This window comes from Salvelinus namaycush, chromosome 7, assembly GCF_016432855.1.
Source record: "Salvelinus namaycush isolate Seneca chromosome 7, SaNama_1.0, whole genome shotgun sequence".
NCBI lineage: Eukaryota > Metazoa > Chordata > Actinopteri > Salmoniformes > Salmonidae > Salvelinus > Salvelinus namaycush.
In genome coordinates, this window is record NC_052313.1 from 58,661,531 (window position 1) to 58,677,619 (window position 16,089).

General features: G+C 44.1%; 1 protein-coding gene across 1 annotated transcript; it reads left to right on the top strand.

Annotated features, from left to right (window-relative positions):
• Nucleotides 1–152: 152 nt before the first annotated feature.
• LOC120050873 (serine/threonine-protein kinase SIK2-like) lies at nt 153–9,325 on the top strand. The gene is made up of 13 exons (XM_038997398.1): nt 153–299; nt 1,240–1,356; nt 2,878–2,941; nt 3,208–3,369; nt 4,173–4,297; nt 4,574–4,697; nt 5,825–6,060; nt 6,366–6,666; nt 7,603–7,843; nt 7,877–7,944; nt 8,280–8,487; nt 8,748–8,840; nt 8,947–9,325. Exons 1-13 carry the CDS (start codon nt 153–155, stop codon nt 9,323–9,325), a joined length of 2,265 nt encoding a protein of 754 aa, XP_038853326.1.
• Nucleotides 9,326–16,089: the final 6,764 nt, after the last annotated feature.

The window sequence follows — 16,089 nt, forward strand, 5'->3', positions numbered from 1 at the left end:
TATATTTTTTATTTTCTATGCAGCCTATAATGCAGCCTATATATTGACAAAATATGTTCTCTCAATTGTGTTTACGGGAGTGGCCTAATAACGGTACTCTAATCCTGGGAAATGGACAATAGGTTTATCCAGTCACTGGGTTCCTCTGCACCATGGTGGTTTTATCCGATGGCTCTCCCTTGAGCCAGCCATGCCCCGGGGGACCGGTTCAGGTCGGTTTCTACGAGATCATCAGGACGCTGGGGAAGGGAAACTTCGCTGTAGTTAAACTGGCTTGTCACAAAGTCACAAAAACCCAGGTGCGTAATTACGCATGCATAATGCATATGAAACATTTCTTCCCTACACCATAAAATCTCCAATATTCAACTCCACCTCTAAATTCATTTTTGGGCCTTATACAGTTTGTTAACATGGAGTGATTTCATACTGTTCAGACTTACAGCCAGCTGCTGCTGAGCTAACAAGTGACAGAATGGGTAACATGGTTTCAAAGCATTTCGTATTATTCTGTACATAAATCCCAGACAGTATGATATGTTACTTTTCGTAAGGAATGTATTAATTTGTGGATGTCCATCATCCATATCGTATGATATGTTGGGAATTACAATTTGTATGATAGGTTACAAATTTGCAAAACATACAATATATTACGAATTTGCTAAATGTATGAAATGCTATGAATCCCAATTTGTTGTAGCTAACGTTAGCTAGGTGGCTAACGTTAGCTTGGCTAGGGGTTGGGGTTAAGGCTAGGAGTTAGGTTAAAGTGTTAAATGGATACTTCTGGATATCTACTTACCTAGAGTCAGATGAACTCTGGATACCATTTTTATGTCTCTGCGTGCATTTTGAAGGAAGCTGCTAACTAGTGCTAGCGTTAGCACAATGACTGGAAGTCTATGGGTATCTTCTAACAGCAAATACCCATAGACTTCCAGTCATTGTGTTAATGCTAGTTAGCATTGGCTCTCAAAATTACCTCTTACTTACTTCATACTGGACACAGAGACATACAAATGGAATCCACAAGTTCATCTGACTCTGGGAAAGTGGATAAAGGGCCTCTTTGACAAAATCCCAAAGTATCATACCAATTTGAGTGTCCCCAGATTTACGTTTACTATGTTACGTCTAGTATATCTGACCAGGCTGAAATGGGACCTTGGCAGAGTCTGAAGTGGCACCCTATTCCCAGTATATTCACAGTGCACTACTTGCTTTCTGTACACACAGGTGGCCATTAAAATCATTGATAAGAAGAGACTGGAGCCCTCTGACCTGAAGAAGATCTACAGAGAGGTCGAGGTGATGAAGCTCCTCAACCATCCGCACATTATCAAGCTCTATCAGGTAGCTCCTCAATCATCCTCACATTATCAAGCTCTATCGGGTAGCTCCTCAACCATCCTCACATTATCAAGCTCTATCAGGTAGCTTCTCAACCATCCTCACATTATCAAGCTCTATCAGGTAGCTTCTCAACCATCCTCACATTATCAAGCTCTATCAGGTAGCTCCTCAATCATCCTCACATTATCAAGCTCTATCGGGTAGCTCCTCAACCATCCTCACATTATCAAGCTCTATCAGGTAGCTCCTCAACCATCCTCACATTATCAAGCTCTATCAGGTAGCTTCTCAACCATCCTCACATTATCAAGCTTTATCAGGTAGCTCCTCAACCATCCTCACATTATCAAGCTCTATCGGGTAGCTTCTCAACCATCCTCACATTATCAAGCTCTATCAGGTAGCTTCTCAACCATCCTCACATTATCAAGCTCTATCAGGTAGCTTCTCAACCATCCTCACATTATCAAGCTTTATCAGGTAGCTCCTCAACCATCCTCACATTATCAAGCTCTAGCGGGTAGCTTCTCAACCATCCTCACATTATCAAGCTCTATCAGGTAGCTTCTCAACCATCCTCACATTATCAAGCTCTATCAGGTAGCTTCTCAACTATCCTCACATTATGAAGCTCTATCAGGTAGCTCCTCAACCATCCTCACATTATCAAGCTCTATCAGGTAGCTCCTCAACCATCCTCACATTATCAAGCTTTATCAGGTAGCTCCTCAACTATCCTCACATTATGAAGCTCTATCAGGTAGCTCCTCAACCATCCTCACATTATCAAGCTCATCTCAACCATCCGCACATTATCAAGCTCTATCAGGTAGCTTCTCAACCATCCTCACATTATCAAGCTCTATCAGGTAGCTTCTCAACTATCCTCACATTATGAAGCTCTATCAGGTAGCTCCTCAACCATCCTCACATTATCAAGCTCTATCAGGTAGCTCCTCAACCATCCTCACATTATCAAGCTTTATCAGGTAGCTCCTCAACTATCCTCACATTATGAAGCTCTATCAGGTAGCTCCTCAACCATCCTCACATTATCAAGCTCATCTCAACCATCCGCACATTATCAAGCTCTATCAGGTAGAGGAAAGAGTTGTGGAACTAGCTCCCACTCTCTCTCTGTCCCCTCTCTCTCATTCTCTACATGGAGAATTTTGAAAGGTCAGGTTGTTTATCTTGTAATAGGGGTTAAGTGTATGTTTCCCAGCCCTCAACCCAGCCACCCCCAGCTCTATGAGTCACATGGGGATTTCAGAATGGAAAATGACGACCCCGTCAACCCTCCCCTAGTTTCAATATGGTCTCAAAGCAAATTTTTCTTAAAACAGAATCTTTCATTTGTTTTTTGTAATGGTTTTTAAGGATTCAAATATGGTTCCTGCTGTCATATTCTCGCATTACACTTTGAGTACGCTCTTCCACAGGCTTACATGTGATAATGACATGGGAAATGTATATTTAAGTTGTATTTATCAGAGAGTGTGCCTCTCTTGTGTCTTGCAGGTCATGGAAACTAAGGACATGTTGTACATGGTGATGGAGTATGCCAGGAACGGAGAGATGTTTGGTAAGTGGGAGGGTATCGCTCTAGGGGTGTCCATCTTGCTTGGTGCAATCTCTTAGAACAGTGTGTTTGTGTGTGTGCACATGTGTACTTGATCACTAATTATTTACAATGATTGAATCAAACAATCTGAACCAACCAATCAATTACATTCCTCATTATTCACCCTCTATCCCCTCCTCTCCCATCCTTCTACCCTCTATCCACTCCTCTCCCATCCTCCCACCCTCTATCCCCCCCTCTCCCTACATCCCACTCTCTTTCTGTAGACTACCTGTTATCGTTGGGGCGGCTGAGTGAGAGTGAGGCTCGCAGGAAGTTCTGTCAGATCCTGTCAGCGGTGGACTACTGCCACAGCAACCACATCGTCCACAGAGACCTGAAGGCTGAGAACCTTCTACTGGACTCCAACATGGACATCAAAGTAGCAGGTACAGGCAGAAAGGAGAGGCTCGGAAATCAATCAACCTTGAATCACAGAAAGATGGATGTTTAAAAAACAGGACAAATAGAATTGCTTTAGTTAGTAATTAAGCTACAGTGCATTCAGAAAGTATTCAGACCCCTAGACTTTTTCCACATTTTGTTACATTATAGCCTTATTCTAAAATTAATAAAATTGTTTTTTTCCCTCGTCAATCCAAAATGTAAATAAGGTATATCTGTTGTTTATTTGTAATAAATTTGCAAATATTTCTAAAAACATGTTTTCACTTTGTCATTATGGGGTATTGTGTGTAGATTGATGAGGGAAAAATATATATTTGATCAATTTTAGAATAAGGCTGTAACGTAACAAAATGTGGAAAAAGTCAAGGGGTCTGAATACTTTCCGAATGCACTGTATATTATATAATATTTTATTAGATTCTATTGAAGGTGGTGGTTTAAAATTTTTTAGCAATTATTCACCTACAGTATGGTTGCTATGGTGTCCCTTGTCATGTGCATATGTGTCCTATGATATGAATGAGAATGTTCCAGAGGATTCACGAGGGCTTTAGGCAGGGCTTTTCAATTCCGGTCCTAGTGGGCCAAAACATCTCTGTTTTTTTGTTTCTACCTGGTAGTTAATTGCACTCACCTGGTGTCCCAGGTCTGAATCAGTCCCTGATTGGAAGGAGAGGATGAAAAACAGAAGTATTTTGGCTTTCCAGGACCGGAATTGAACAGCCCTGGCTTTAGGCATAGTATCCTCTGATATTAATGGACTTTTTCCTCTCCCTCCCTGTAGACTTTGGTTTTGGGAACTTCTTCAGTGAAGGACAATTTCTGTCCACCTGGTGTGGGTCCCCTCCCTACGCCGCTCCAGAGGTGTTTGAGGGGATTGAGTACGAGGGGCCTCCTCTAGACATCTGGGTAAGGGACCAGGAAGGGATGGTTTCTCTCCTATTCTCTTGCTTTGGGTTGATTATTTCTCTATAATGTCATGGGAATGAAAGTGCAGATGAAGGTTGTATGTTTTCAGATCTCAGAATCCCTCTTGTACTGTAATAACCTTATAGGTAGTTATTGTGGTGTAGAGATGATTCATCAGGAATTCTATATCTTTATCTGGTAGTGACAATAGTACTAATAGCAGTAGGAAGTGGCAGGACTGTGGTGCTCATCTCACTCACCCCCTCTGGTGTTCAGAGTCTGGGCGTGGTGCTGTACGTGTTGGTGTGTGGCGTCCTGCCCTTTGACGGCCCCTCCCTCCCCGCGCTCAGACAGAGGGTCCGGGAGGGCCGCTTCAGAATCCCCTTCTACATGTCCCAAGGTACGGTCCTGCAGGACACATGACAGATACTCACAGCACAAGGCTGAAACCACACACTATTCCCTATGTTGTGTGCTACTCCAAGTATCGATAAAAATATATATATACAGTACCAGTCAAAAGTTTCGACACATCCACTCATTCAAGGTTTTTTCTTTATTCTTTGACTATGTTCTACACTGTAGAATAATAGTGAAGACATCACAACTATGAAATAACACATATGGAATCATGTAGTAACCAAAAAAGTGTTAACCAAATCAAAATATATTTTAGATTTTAAATTCTTAAAAGTAGCCACCCTTTGCCTTGATGACACCTTTGCACACTCCTGGCGTTCTCTCAACCAGCTTCATGAGGTAGTTACCTGGAATGCATTTCAATTAACAGGTGTGCCTTGTTAAAAGTTAATTTGTGAAATTTCTTTCCTTAATGCGTTTGAGCCAATCAGTTGTGTTGTGACAAGGTAGGGGTGGTATACAGAAGATAGCCCTATTTGGTAAAATACCAAGTCCATGTGTTATTTCATAGTTTTGATGTCTTCACTATTCTACAATGTAGAAAATAGTCAAAAATAAGGAAAAACCCTTGAATGAGTAGGTGTGTCCAACCTTTTGACTAGTACTGTATATATTTTGGTTGTTGTTGCTAGGTAGCGTTAGCTTGTGCTAGTTGACTGTTCCTGCGCCAAAACGCTGGTATTTTTCCATTCTATAGCTTATTCTCCATCTTCTTTTTAAATAGTGAGCCAACATGTTTTCAGCTCTTTTATTTCCATGACTGATCAAAACTCTCTTGTCTCTCTGCAGCAGACATATAGTGAGCAATATGTTTGGAACATCAGTTCTCAATACATATCGTATGGTGATAATATTGCATTGTGAGGTCTCTGGCAATTCCCAGACCTTGATAATAGGGTGCCATTCACAGACAACGTTAGATATGATTATAGATGTTATAAATCCATGTTGTATTACATCAACCAAACGCTGCTGTTGTCACCACCAACAAAACTATTGTCTTTTCCTTAGGTCATAGAACACTAAAACCAATCAAACTACAGCGGTGACCTCAGCCGGTTCTGAAACCCTCTTCATTTTGTCCCTTATCTCCCTCCATACCATCAGACTGTGAGAACCTGGTGCGGAGGATGTTAGTAATTGAACCGGCCAAACGGATCACGGTGGCCCGGATCAAGAAGCACCGCTGGATGAAGTCGGACCCCCCGGCCACGGCAGCCCCTCCAGAGACGCCCCAGCCGACCCCTGCCCCTGATGCAGAGCCCTGTCTGGGGGAGAATTACAGCGAGCCGGTCCTTGGCCTCATGCAGACCCTGGGCATCGACCGGCAGAGGACCATTGAGGTGAGTCGGAGAAATACTAAGAAACCAGTGTGAGTCCTATGTGTAACTCCATATCTGTGTAGCTACATTTCCTACTGTATGTAATTTCAATAGCTCTCTCTCGCTCTCCCTCTCTCTCTCCCTCTCTTCCTCGCTCTCCCTCTCTCTCTCCCTCTCTTCCTCGCTCTCCCTCTCTCTCTCTCTCTCTCTCTCTCTCTCTCTCTCTCTCTCTCTCTCTCTCTCTCTCTCTCTCTCTCTCTCTCTCTCTACCTCTCTCTCTCTCTCTCTCTCTCTCTCTCTCTCTCTCTCTCTCTACCTCTCTCCAGTCTCTTCAGAGCAGCAGCTACAACCACTTCTCTGCTATCTACCGTCTCATGCTGGAGAAGGTGAAAGAGCTCCGCTCCCTCAGACTGCCCCACAGCACCGAAAAGGTGACCCCCAACCCTGACCACGACACTCTGCTACCAACCTGCATTAGTGATCAGGATCACCATGGAAACCAGGGGGAGGAGCCACAGGAAGAGGGGCTACAAGAGGAGGGAGGGGCAGCACCCTTCTCCTTAGACCCCTCCCACAGACACACTCTGGCCGAGGTCTCTGCCAGCCTCCAGCAGTGCAGCCCATCTTGTGAGTACTGAGACACACACATGCACACGCACACACACAGATCTGAACTATGTTAATTTAGATACAAACATTTGCATGAGGTACACACACCACTATACACACACCACTATACACACCACTATACACACATCACTATACACACACCACTATACACACACCACTATACACACACCACTATACACACATCACTATACACACACCACTATACACACACCACTATACACACACCACTATACACACCACTATACACACATCACTATACACACATCACTATACACACACCACTATACACACCACTATACACACACCACTATACACACACCACTATACACACCACTATAGACACACCACTATACACATACCACTATACACACCACTATAGACACACCACTATACACATACCATTATACACACACCACTATACACACACCACTATACACACACCACTATACACATACCACTATACACACACCACTATATACACCACTATACACACACCACTATACACACACCACTATACACACACCACTATACACACACCACTATATACACCACTATACACACATCACTATACACACACCACTATACACACACCACTATACACACATCACTATACACACACCACTATACACATACCATTATACACATCACTATACACACACCACTATAGACACACCACTATACACACATCACTATACACACACCACTATACACACACCACTACACACCACTATACACACACCACTATACACACACCACTATACACACATCACTATACACACACCACTATACACACACCACTACACACCACTATACACACACCACTATACACATACCACTATACACACCACTATAGACACACCACTATACATAGCCCACTTTCACATTGTCACAAGGTTACAGGGCTAAAGTTCCCTACTCTCTCCTCATCTACAGGTGTTGTGGTAAACTCATCCGACCAAGCTTCCTCAGATAGTTTCTCCTCTTCCTCCTCTTCCTTCTCTGCCAGTCCCAGCCTGTCCAGTCCTATTGAGGACCCCTATATGTTACTTGTCACTACTGTGGTTGGCCCTGGGACTTATAGCCCCACAGAGTCCCCCCTGGCCCTGTCCTCTACCGTGCCCAGCACTGTTGACGGCCCCTATCAGTTATTGGTCACTACCGGTCATCTGGCCCTGTCGTCCACCCTGCAGCCCCCTCCCCAGGACAGCCTCCCCGTACCCAGCTTCCAGGAGGGCCGCCGAGCCTCCGACATGGACACCGGCGCTCTAACTCAAGGTATGGACGACCACTTCAAAACTAAAGCACAGACCAATATGACAGATGGAAAGAAGAAAACATTCTTATGTATACTGTAATTTGCTCCTGTCTTACACATTGGAGACATCTCTTGAGTTTTAATCATCTTTGATGTAGATCAGAAACGACAAAGGTCCTAGAATGGATCCTTGAGGAACTCCACAAGATATTAAGATACCTGTCAGTCTGCACACATAAACTGCTCTCTAAAATAAACATAATTCTGTAACTGTTAGTACCAATTTAGTTATAGATCTATTCTTGGTGGCTTTCATGAAGGTTTATGATGTCGTGATCTTTGACCTCTGTTCCAGGTCTGAGGGTGTTCCGCCAGCAGTTGAGGAGGGAGGCCAGCGCCAAGGGCCTGCTGGGACTGAACAAGATGAAGAGCCCCGGGGTCCGGCACGGGTGGTCCCCCCCAGCCTCTGGCCCTGCACCCTGCACCCCTGCCTGGGGGGGGCGAGACCTGTCCCACTGTGTCCCCACCACACCACTGTCAGAGGAGGGCTTCCAGCAGCAGAAGTGAGGCAGACCCTTTTGTTTCTTATCATTGTGACTCAAATTATTATCAAGCCATTTTGATTTGGGTTAAATACATTTGTCAAAAGCTTTTAAGCATTTTCCTGATTTGTCTTGGACGTTGCACCTGCAACCGGTTCTATTGGTTCCACTGGTTCCATTGGTTCCGTTGTATTGGAGCAAACTAAATGAAGTGCAGCCCAAGTATTTGAAAATATTAGACACCTGTTGTTCTACTGACTTTTCTCTGTGTCTTCCCCCAGAGTGATCCAGATTCCACTGTGCCAATTCCACCCGACCACACCTCTTCCTCCCCGCCACCCCACGTCTTCCTCCCCGCCACCACACCTCTTCCTGTCTCCTCCCGTCCCTCCTAACGTTCCCGCTCCTCCTCGTCCTCCCATTGGTCTGTTCTCCACACACACACTGTCACATGACTTCCTCACACCCTCCCTTCAACAGAACCACTCACCACACCCACAACTACACCCACACCTACAACTACACCCACAACTACACCCACACCTACAACTACACCCACAACTACACCCACAGCCACAACTACACCCACAGCAACAACTACAACCACAACTACACCCACAGCCACAACTACAACCACAACTACTCCCACAACCACAACTACACCCACATCCACAACTACACCCACAGCTACACTCACAGCCACAACTACACCCACAGCCACAACTACACCCACAACTACAACCACAACTACACCCACAACTACAACCACAGCTACACTCACAGCTACACCCACAGCTACACCAAAAGACACACCCACAACCACAATCCTACCTATCTCTATGCTCAGAGCAACCGCTAGACTTATCCCCTTCCTCCTCCTCTTCCTCCTTCTCTTCTTCAGCTATGGTGGCGTCGGCTGGCCACCTCTTGGAGACCCATCTCCATATCAGCTCTCCTCGGGTTGAGAACCACACCCCACCCTTCTCTGACGCTCCTCACCTCCCTGTTCAGCCCCAGTTCCCCCACCCGAAACCCCAGTCTCAGCCTAAGCTACTACACCCCCACCCAGACCCCCAGTCTCAACTACTGCACCCCCACCCCCACCCAGACCCCCAGTCTCAGCTACTGCACCCCCACCCCCACAACTACCCAGACCCCCAGTCTCAGCTACTGCACCCCCACCCCCACCCCCACAACTACCCACACCCCCAGTCTCAGCCTCAGTTACTGTATTCCCACTCTGACTCCCAGCCTCAGCCAAGGCCCTGGGCCAACCACCGCCTCTATACCCACTCCCAGACCTCCAGGCGGCCCCAGCTCCAGCGCCAGCCACGTTTGCCTCCATGCCCAGTAGGGAGAATGGATCCTGGGTACGGACCGTAGGAAACACTCAGGACTACGGGCCTAGCAGCTGTTGGACAGCAACGGTCTCAAGGCTAACATTAGGACTCAGAGAAAGAGACTGGAGAAGTGGAACTGAGCCTCAGACTGATGTCCTCAATGCCACGATGCTCTGGCAACAGTGGACGTTAATAAAGAAGGATGACATCAGTGGGACCTACTTAGGATGGACTGTGAGTCCAATGGTGGAATGAGCTTCCCCTAAAGCTAGGACAGCAGAGTCCCTGCCCATCTTCCGAAAACAACTGAAACTCTACCTCTTCAAACAGTATCTTAAATAAGACATTGCACTTCTCTTTTCCTACTAGCACTGGCTTAGCTGATAACTCCTCTATATTGTGGAAAAATGTACTTACTTCGACTGTGGTATGTGGTTGTCTCACCTGCTATCTTAATATGAATGCACTTTGGATAAAAGTGTCTGCTAAATGACTCTAAAAAATATTTTTATAATGTAATGCTGATCATGGGCAAACTGTCATGTCTGTTGTTGTGTGAACTGAAAATACCAATAATTGACCTACTGTGGAGACAGCAGTCTAGTCCTTTCCAGGAAGCACGACTCCCAGTATTCTCCTATTATCCTATTACAAACTAGGTTAAGTGGTAGTTGTTGTCTCCCTGTCGTCTTCCATAAATTGTCTTTGATTCAGTGCAGTTGACATGAGGAAGACGACTTAAAATAAGTGTTTTCTCATGCAGTTTGAATTCAGACCCGCCTTGTGCCTTTTGAACAAACAAGATGACTATTTTATTGAGTGGACAAGACTCAACAAACCTCTCTGTAATATGTTTTTCGTATTTGTCGAACATTGTAAATTGAGTTTTGTAGTTGATTACTTTTTCATACGTTGTTGGATAATTTTTTAACAAAGGAATGAAAAAAGCCATTACGGGTCTTTGCTGTTTATTGCTGTTGCTCTGTATGACTCGTCTGTTTTCAGCTGGCCCACCACCACCAGCCCAGCCTCCACCTGTCTGGCTTTGCTTTGGTTCCAGTCAGGGGGTTGGTATTGCTATACCTCCCTCACTGCCTGTAGTTTGTTATTATTGTAATGATTGAGCCCTGCTCTGGCAGAGAGCTCCCCCTAGCCTAACGCCTAGACCTAATGACCTAATGCAGGTACCCTGGTGGGCAGGAGCGTTGGGCCAGTAACCGAAAGGTTGCTGGATCGAATCCCTGAGCTGACAAGGTAAAAATCTGTCATACTGCCATGGTTGCTGGATCGAATCCCCGAGCTGACGAGGTAAAAATCTGTCATACTGCCTTGGTTGCTGGATCGAATCCCTGAGCTGACAAGGTAAAAATCTGTCATACTGCCATGGTTGCTGGATCGAATCCCTGAGCTGACAAGGTAAAAATCTGTCATACTGCCATGGTTGCTGGATCGAATCCCTGAGCTGACAAGGTAAAAATCTGTCATACTGCCATGGTTGCTGGATCGAATCCCCGAGCTGACGAGGTGAAAATTTGTCATTCTGCCCCTGAACAAGGCAATTAACCCACTGTTCCCCGGGCGTGATGACGTGGATGTCGATTAAGGGAGCCCCCCTGCACCTCTCTGAGGGGTTGGGTTAAATGCGAAAGAGACATTTCAGTTGAAGGCATTCAGTTGTATGACTGACTAGGTATCCCCCTTTCCTATTGTCATTTATTTGGTTATTTAATGGTTAAACGAATATGTGGTGTTTCCTGTCTGTTTCCTGTCACTTTCTTTTGGTATTGGTATTAGGTATTTTATTAGGATCCCCATTAGCTGTTGCAAAAGCAGCAGCTACTCTTCCTGGGGTCCACATCAAACATGAAACATGACAATATACAGAACATTAATAGACACAAACAGAACTATATAAAATTGTTTTTTTAAAGGCACACGTAGCCTACATATCAATACATACACACAAACTATCTAGGTCAAATAGGGGAGAGGCGTTGTGCCGTGAGGTGTTGCTTTATCTGTTTGTTGAAACCAGGTTTGCTGTTTATTTGAGCAATATGAGAGGGAAGGAAGTTCCATGCAATAATGGTTCTATATAATATTGTACATTTTCTTGAATGTGTTCTGGATTTGGGGACTGTGAAAAGACCCCTGGTGGCATGTCTGGTGGGGTAAGTGTGTGTGTCAGAGCTGTGTGTAAATTGACGATGAAAACAATTTGGGATTTTCAACACATTAATGTTTCTTCTAAAAAGAAGAAGTGATGCAGTCAGTCTCCTCAAATCTTAGCCAAGAGAGACTGGCATGCATAGTATTTATATCAGCTCTATGATTACAATGCAAAGTAAGACATGTCGCTCTGTTCTGTGCCAGATGCAGTTTAACTAGTTCTTTCCTTGCAGCACTGGACCACACGACTGGACAATAATCAAGATTAGACAAAACTCTTTATTACGGACAGACCCCTCCCCATCTTTACAACCATTGAATCTATATGTTTTGACCATGACAGTTTACAATCTAAAGTAACGCCAAGTAATTTAATCTCCTCAACATGTTCAACAGCCACACCATTCATTACCAGATTCAGCTGAGGTCTAGAATTTAGGGACTGATTTGTACCAAATACAATGCTCTTAGTTTTAGAGATGTTCAGGACCAGTTAATTACTGGCCACCCATTCCAAAACAGACTGCAACTCTTTAAGGGTTTCAGTGACTTCATTAGCTGTGGTTGCTGATGCATATATGGTTGAGTCATCAGCATACATGGACACACATGCTTTGTTTAATGCCAGTGGCAGGCCATTGGTAAAAATAGAAAAGAGTAGAGGGCCTAGAGAGCTGCCCTGCGGTACACCACACTTTACATGTTTGACATTAGAGAAGCTTCCATTAAAGAAAACCCTCTGACTTCTATTAGATAGATAGCTCTGAATCCACAATATGGCAGAGGTTGAAAACAGATTATGGTCAATAATATCAAAGGCTGCACTGCCATCTAACAGTACAGCTCCCACAGTCTTCTTATAAATGTACATGTTGAGTGCCCTTTTCTATAAGCATGCTGATAGACTGTTGTTAATTTGTTTACAGAGAAATAGCATTGTATTTGGTCAAACACATTTTTTCCCAACAGTTTGCTAAGAGTTGGCAGCGAGCTGATAGGTCTTCTGTTAGAACCATAGGTCTTCTGTTAGAACCAGTAAAGGCTGCTTTACCATTCTTGGGTAGCGGAATGACTGGCTTCCCTCCAGGCCTGAGGACAAATACTTTCCTCTATGCTCAGATAAAAGATATGACAGATAGGAGTGGTTATAGAGTCAGTTACCATCCTCAGTAGCTTCTTTATATCATTGATATTGGCTTCATAATACAGTTTATTCTTCTTTTTGTTGAGTTTAGTCACATCATTTCTCAATTTGCAGTAAGCCAGCCAGTCAGATGTGCAGCCAGACTTATTAGCCACTCCTTTTGCCCAATCTCTTTTAAATTCCTCATCAATCCATGGAGCCTTAACAGTTCTAACAGTCAGTTTCTTAACAGGGGCATGTTTATCTATAATTGAAAGAAGCAATTTCATAAATTCATCAAGTGCAGCGTCTGGATACTACTCATTAATCACATCAGACCAACAAATATTTTTAACATCATCCACATAAGAGTCACAGCAAAATCTTGTGTATGATCTCTTATACACTATTTTAGGCCCAGCTGTTGGAACTTTGGCTTTCCTGGATATAGACACTTTATTGTGATCACTGCATCCAATGGGTACGGATGCCGCTTTAGAACAGAGTTCTACAGTATTAGTAAACATGTGATCAATACATATGGATGATCCTGTTCCTGTAGTGTTTGTAAACACCCTGGTAGGTTGATTAATAACCTGAACCAGATTACAGGCACTGGTTACAGTGAGAAGCTTCCTCTTGTAAACACCCTGGTAGGTTGATTAATAACCTGAACCAGATTACAGGCACTGGTTACAGTGAGAAGCTTCCTCTTGTAAACACCCTGGTAGGTTGATTAATAACCTGAACCAGATTACAGGCACTGGTTACAGTGAGAAGCTTCCTCTTGTAAACACCCTGGTAGATTGATTAATAACCTGAACCAGATTACAGGCACTGGTTACAGTGAGAAGCTTCCTCTTGTAAACACCCTGGTAGGTTGATTAATAACCTGAACCAGATTACAGGCACTGGTTACAGTGAGAAGCGTCCTCTTGAGCGGACAGCTTGATGAAAACCAGTCAATATTCAGGTCCCCAAGAAAGTAGACCTCTGTTTATATCACATACACATCCTTCATTGTGTGAGTGAGAGAGAGAGTGAGTGAGTGAGTGACACAATGCACTATTCAGTGGTGGAAAAAGTACCCAATTGTCATACTTGAGTAAAAGTAAAGATACCGTAATAGAAAATGACCAAAGTGAAAGTCACCCAGTAAAATAATACTTGAGTAAATGTCTAAAATTATTTTGTTTTAAATATACTTAAGTATCAAAAGTAAAATATTTCTTATATTAAGCAAACCAGACAGCGTCATTTTCTATATTTGTTTTATTTATTTACGGATAGCAAGGGGCATGCCCCAACGCTCAAATATAATTTGCACTAAGCATGTGCTTAGTGAGCACCAAATCAGAGGCAGTAGGGATGACCAGGGATGTTCTTTTGATAAGTGTGTGAATTGGGCCATTTTCCTGTCCTGCTGAGCTTTCAAAATGTAAAAGTACTTTTGGGTGTCGGGGAAAATGTGTGGAGCAAAAAGTACATCCTTTTATTTAGGAATGTAGCAAAGTAAAAGTTGTCAAAAATATAAATAGTAAAGTAGAGTACAGATACCCAAAAAAACGACTTAAGTAGTACTTTACACCACTGGCACTACTGACCCTGGCTCTGCTATCTCTTTTTCTCTCACTCCCTTATCTTTGTCTCTTTCTCGCTGTTTCAGTTTTTCTGTCCCAGTCTCTCTCTCTGTCCCAGTCTTTCTCTGTCCCTGTCTCTCTCTCAGATTCTCTATCTGTCTCATTCTGTCTCAGTCTCTCTCTGTCCCAGTCTTTCTCTCTTTGTCTGTCTCTTTCAGTCTGTCTCTCTCTGTCTCAGCCTCTCTGTCTGTCTCTCTCTGTCTCAGCCTCTCTGTCTCAGTCTCTCTCTGTCTGTCTCTCTCTGTCTCGGTCTCTCTCTGTCCTGGTCTCTATCTGTCCCAGTCTCTATCTGTCCCAGTCTCTCTCTGTCTCACTCTCTCTCTGTCCCAGTCTCTCTCTCTCTGTCTTACTCTTTTGCTTTCGTGCCACTTATTTCATACTTATTTCAGTGACTGATTAAGAAGAGGATAAGATTAATCATAGTTCTAAGAGAACAAACACTCTCACCTCTATTACAATGAATACGTGGTCTAGTTTTCCTCAGTAGCTTTGCAGGTTGACCTGCGCAACGGATACGTTCACATCCAATTAAGACTTGATGAAACAGAGAAAGTACAGACAAGGGGTTGCTTCTTGGTTAATATTACAGTTTTATTGTTTCTACTTCTCAGGTAGTGAGCAGATATCAGCTGAACAGGGCTAACGCTACAGGACAGGAAATACTCAAGGACAAGAGAGAAGGGTTTGGAAAAAGTCGCGACACAGGAATGGAAAAAAGCCAGGTGGTGGTATAAGCCCAATGATGGAACCCCTTTTCAGTACTACAGCAGTCCTATAGGACCAGACAATGGTACGTACTTAACCGTAACTCCCCCCTATCCTCCCTCTCTTTCTCTTAGAAAGAGTTGCTCAGTAAAGCCCTTCAGTACAGCCAGGAGAAAGACGGCAGCTTCCTCACTGGGTGAAATATTACCCACGGTACCCCTGGGGTGACCGATTGTTTACACAGGAAGTAGAAAGCCAGGGTTAAGTCATGTGACCCTCTCTTAAATCCTTTTGTTTTGTTGTTGTCCCCACAAGCCCCAACCGTCCCTCTCTTTATCCTTCCTCATGGGTCATGAATCATAATCAGAACCAGAATATTAATACTGCCATAATAGTCTAGCGTAGTCTAAAAAAGGAGAAAATATTAGACTAGAAATACACTGATATCTTCTAAGTGTGGAGTCAGGGAGAGAGGGATTGGGGTAGGGTGGTGAGGGGAAGGGAGAGGGGCGAGGGGGTGGGGAGACTCTGGGGGTAAAGGAATATGTTGTTCAACCCTGCCCCAGCCACATGGCTGCTTTATTTGGAAGAGAAGCCCCCCTCTGCATGCCCCCTCCCGCCCTTCGACACCCCCCTGCATCCCCGG